Source organism: Orycteropus afer, unplaced genomic scaffold (genome assembly GCF_000298275.1).
Source record: "Orycteropus afer afer isolate SDZICR_OR568_19922 unplaced genomic scaffold, OryAfe1.0 scaffold00029, whole genome shotgun sequence".
Taxonomy (NCBI): Eukaryota; Metazoa; Chordata; class Mammalia; order Tubulidentata; family Orycteropodidae; genus Orycteropus; species Orycteropus afer.
The window spans coordinates 11,875,892-11,877,858 of NW_006921616.1; the positions used below are offsets into that span (position 1 = coordinate 11,875,892).

At 50.2% G+C, this 1,967-nt stretch overlaps 1 protein-coding gene across 1 annotated transcript in view; it reads left to right on the forward strand.

Annotated features, from left to right (window-relative positions):
* ATP8B1 (ATPase phospholipid transporting 8B1) overlaps window positions 1-1,760 on the forward strand; it is a 108,997-nt gene extending 107,237 nt beyond the window's left edge. Inside the window, exon 21 of the mRNA XM_007935551.1 lies at window positions 1,536-1,760. Within this exon, the coding sequence (XP_007933742.1) occupies window positions 1,536-1,760 (225 nt within the window). The remainder of the gene's footprint in view (window positions 1-1,535) is intronic.
* The last annotated feature ends 207 nt before the right edge of the window (window positions 1,761-1,967 follow it).

The following is a 1,967-nucleotide window of genomic DNA, read 5'->3' on the forward strand; positions in this document are numbered from 1 at the left end:
ACTATGCTACCAGAGCTCCTTCACCTCCTATAGCAGGATCTTTTTAGCACAAGTAACAGAAAGCCGTGAGTCAAAACGGCTCAGAAATAAACCAACGTATCCTGTCAACTCACGTAACAACTAACAGACTTCAGACTTGGTTAATTGAGCACTTGGATGTCATCAAAAAAGGACCTGGCTTGCTTGTGTCTCTCCCCTCTGCCATCTTTATTATTGGTTCACCTTGAAGTCGGAAGCAAGATGGCTTCAGATGTTTCTAGTATTACATCCTGGCATGTCAATATCCAGGGGAAGACAGAAACTGACTTGTCTGTAGCCTTCCCTTGGGAGCCTCAGAACTTGTCACAGAAGGGCCCCAGGTACCCTTCCTTAGGTCTCGCTAGCCAGAGTTCTCTCCCATGCCTGTTCCTAGCCTAGTACCTGACTTGATGATGTTGATTAGATCACACCTCACAGTGACCCAATAGGACAGAGTGGAAGTGCTCCATACAGTCTCTTTGGCTGTGATCTTTACAGAAGCAGACTGCCACGTCTTTCTCCCACAGAACAGCTGGTGGGTTAGAACCACTAACCTTTCGGTTAGCAGCTGAGCACTTAACCACTGTGTCCCCAGGGCTCCCAACCTAGTACCTAGCAAGGGAAATCAGTCTGTCCCATCCCTGGGAGTGTCATCTGCTTCCCATGAGAAAGGCTGCTGTGTTGTTTACCACTGAGTCGTTTCAACTCATGGGGACCCCAGGTGTCCAGAGAACTGCTCTATAGGATTTTCAGGACTGTGAGCCTTCAAAAGCAGATCAGCAGGCCTGTCTCCCCAGCCACCTCTGGGGGGGTTCGAACCTCCAGCCTTTTGAGCGCTTCACTATTTGCCTGCCCCAGGGCCTCCAGTCAGTCTCTTCAGAAAGAAAGGAGTAGATGCTAGATGGGCCACCTTCAGGAGCCCCACGACCTCCCTTTCCCAGTGACAAGAACAGAAGGTTGTGAGAAGCAAGAGAGCTACGGTGTTCTCTGTCTCTTGAGCCAGCCTGAGTGGTAAACTGGGAAGAGCACTGGCTTACGAGGGAGATCTTGGCATGCCATGTTCTAGTTCCGTAGTCTTAGAAAAGCTCCTTCACCTCTCCTGTCTCTTAATTTCCTCGTCTATAAAGTGGGGATGGTGGTAACCAAAAACTAGCTGCCTTCCAGTTGATTGCCACTCACGGTGACCCTGTGTGCCTCAGAGCAGAAGTGGGCTCAGCAGGGTTTACAATGGATGATTTGTTGGAAGTAGAGAGCCCGCCTTTCCTCCAGTGCACCTCGGGGTGGACTTGAACCCCCCAACCTTTTGGTCAGCAGCCTAACCTGTGAACTGTAGGTACCACCACCCAGGGCCTCCTAGCTGGTGATACTGAGACAGGTGTGAGAGGAGCCTGGTGCAGGTGCTACCTCAACCTTCCTCTCCACCTCCTTGGGGATGAGCTTACTATGTGTCAGAGACCTTACCTTCATTCAGTCACCCAGTTATTCTTAGCCTGTTCGCGTCTTTCCTCCTTTGACAGATTCTGAAGCACCGCAAGCGGTTAAAGGCAGAGGAGCAGTGGAAGCGGCGGCAGAACGTGTTCCGCAGGGGAGTGTCCTCGCGGCGCTCGGGCTACGCCTTCTCGCACCAGCGGGGCTACGCGGACCTCATCTCATCAGGACGCAGCATCCGCAAGAAGCGCTCGCCACTGGAGGCAATAATAGCGGATGGGACTGCAGAGTACAGGCGGACTGTGGAGAGCTGAGGAACTGCCCTCAGAATCACACGTAGAGAAACGGTTACACAAAGGAAACGTATATTTTTTTATGACAGTCTCTCAGGATTTTTTTTTTAATTGTCACAAGGATACTAAAGACAATAACCTTTATAAAACTACTTGGATTGGACTATTAACCAATAGCAAAGCCAAGGATGCATTTTCAAAGTCCTATTATTCCACCATTCTCATTCA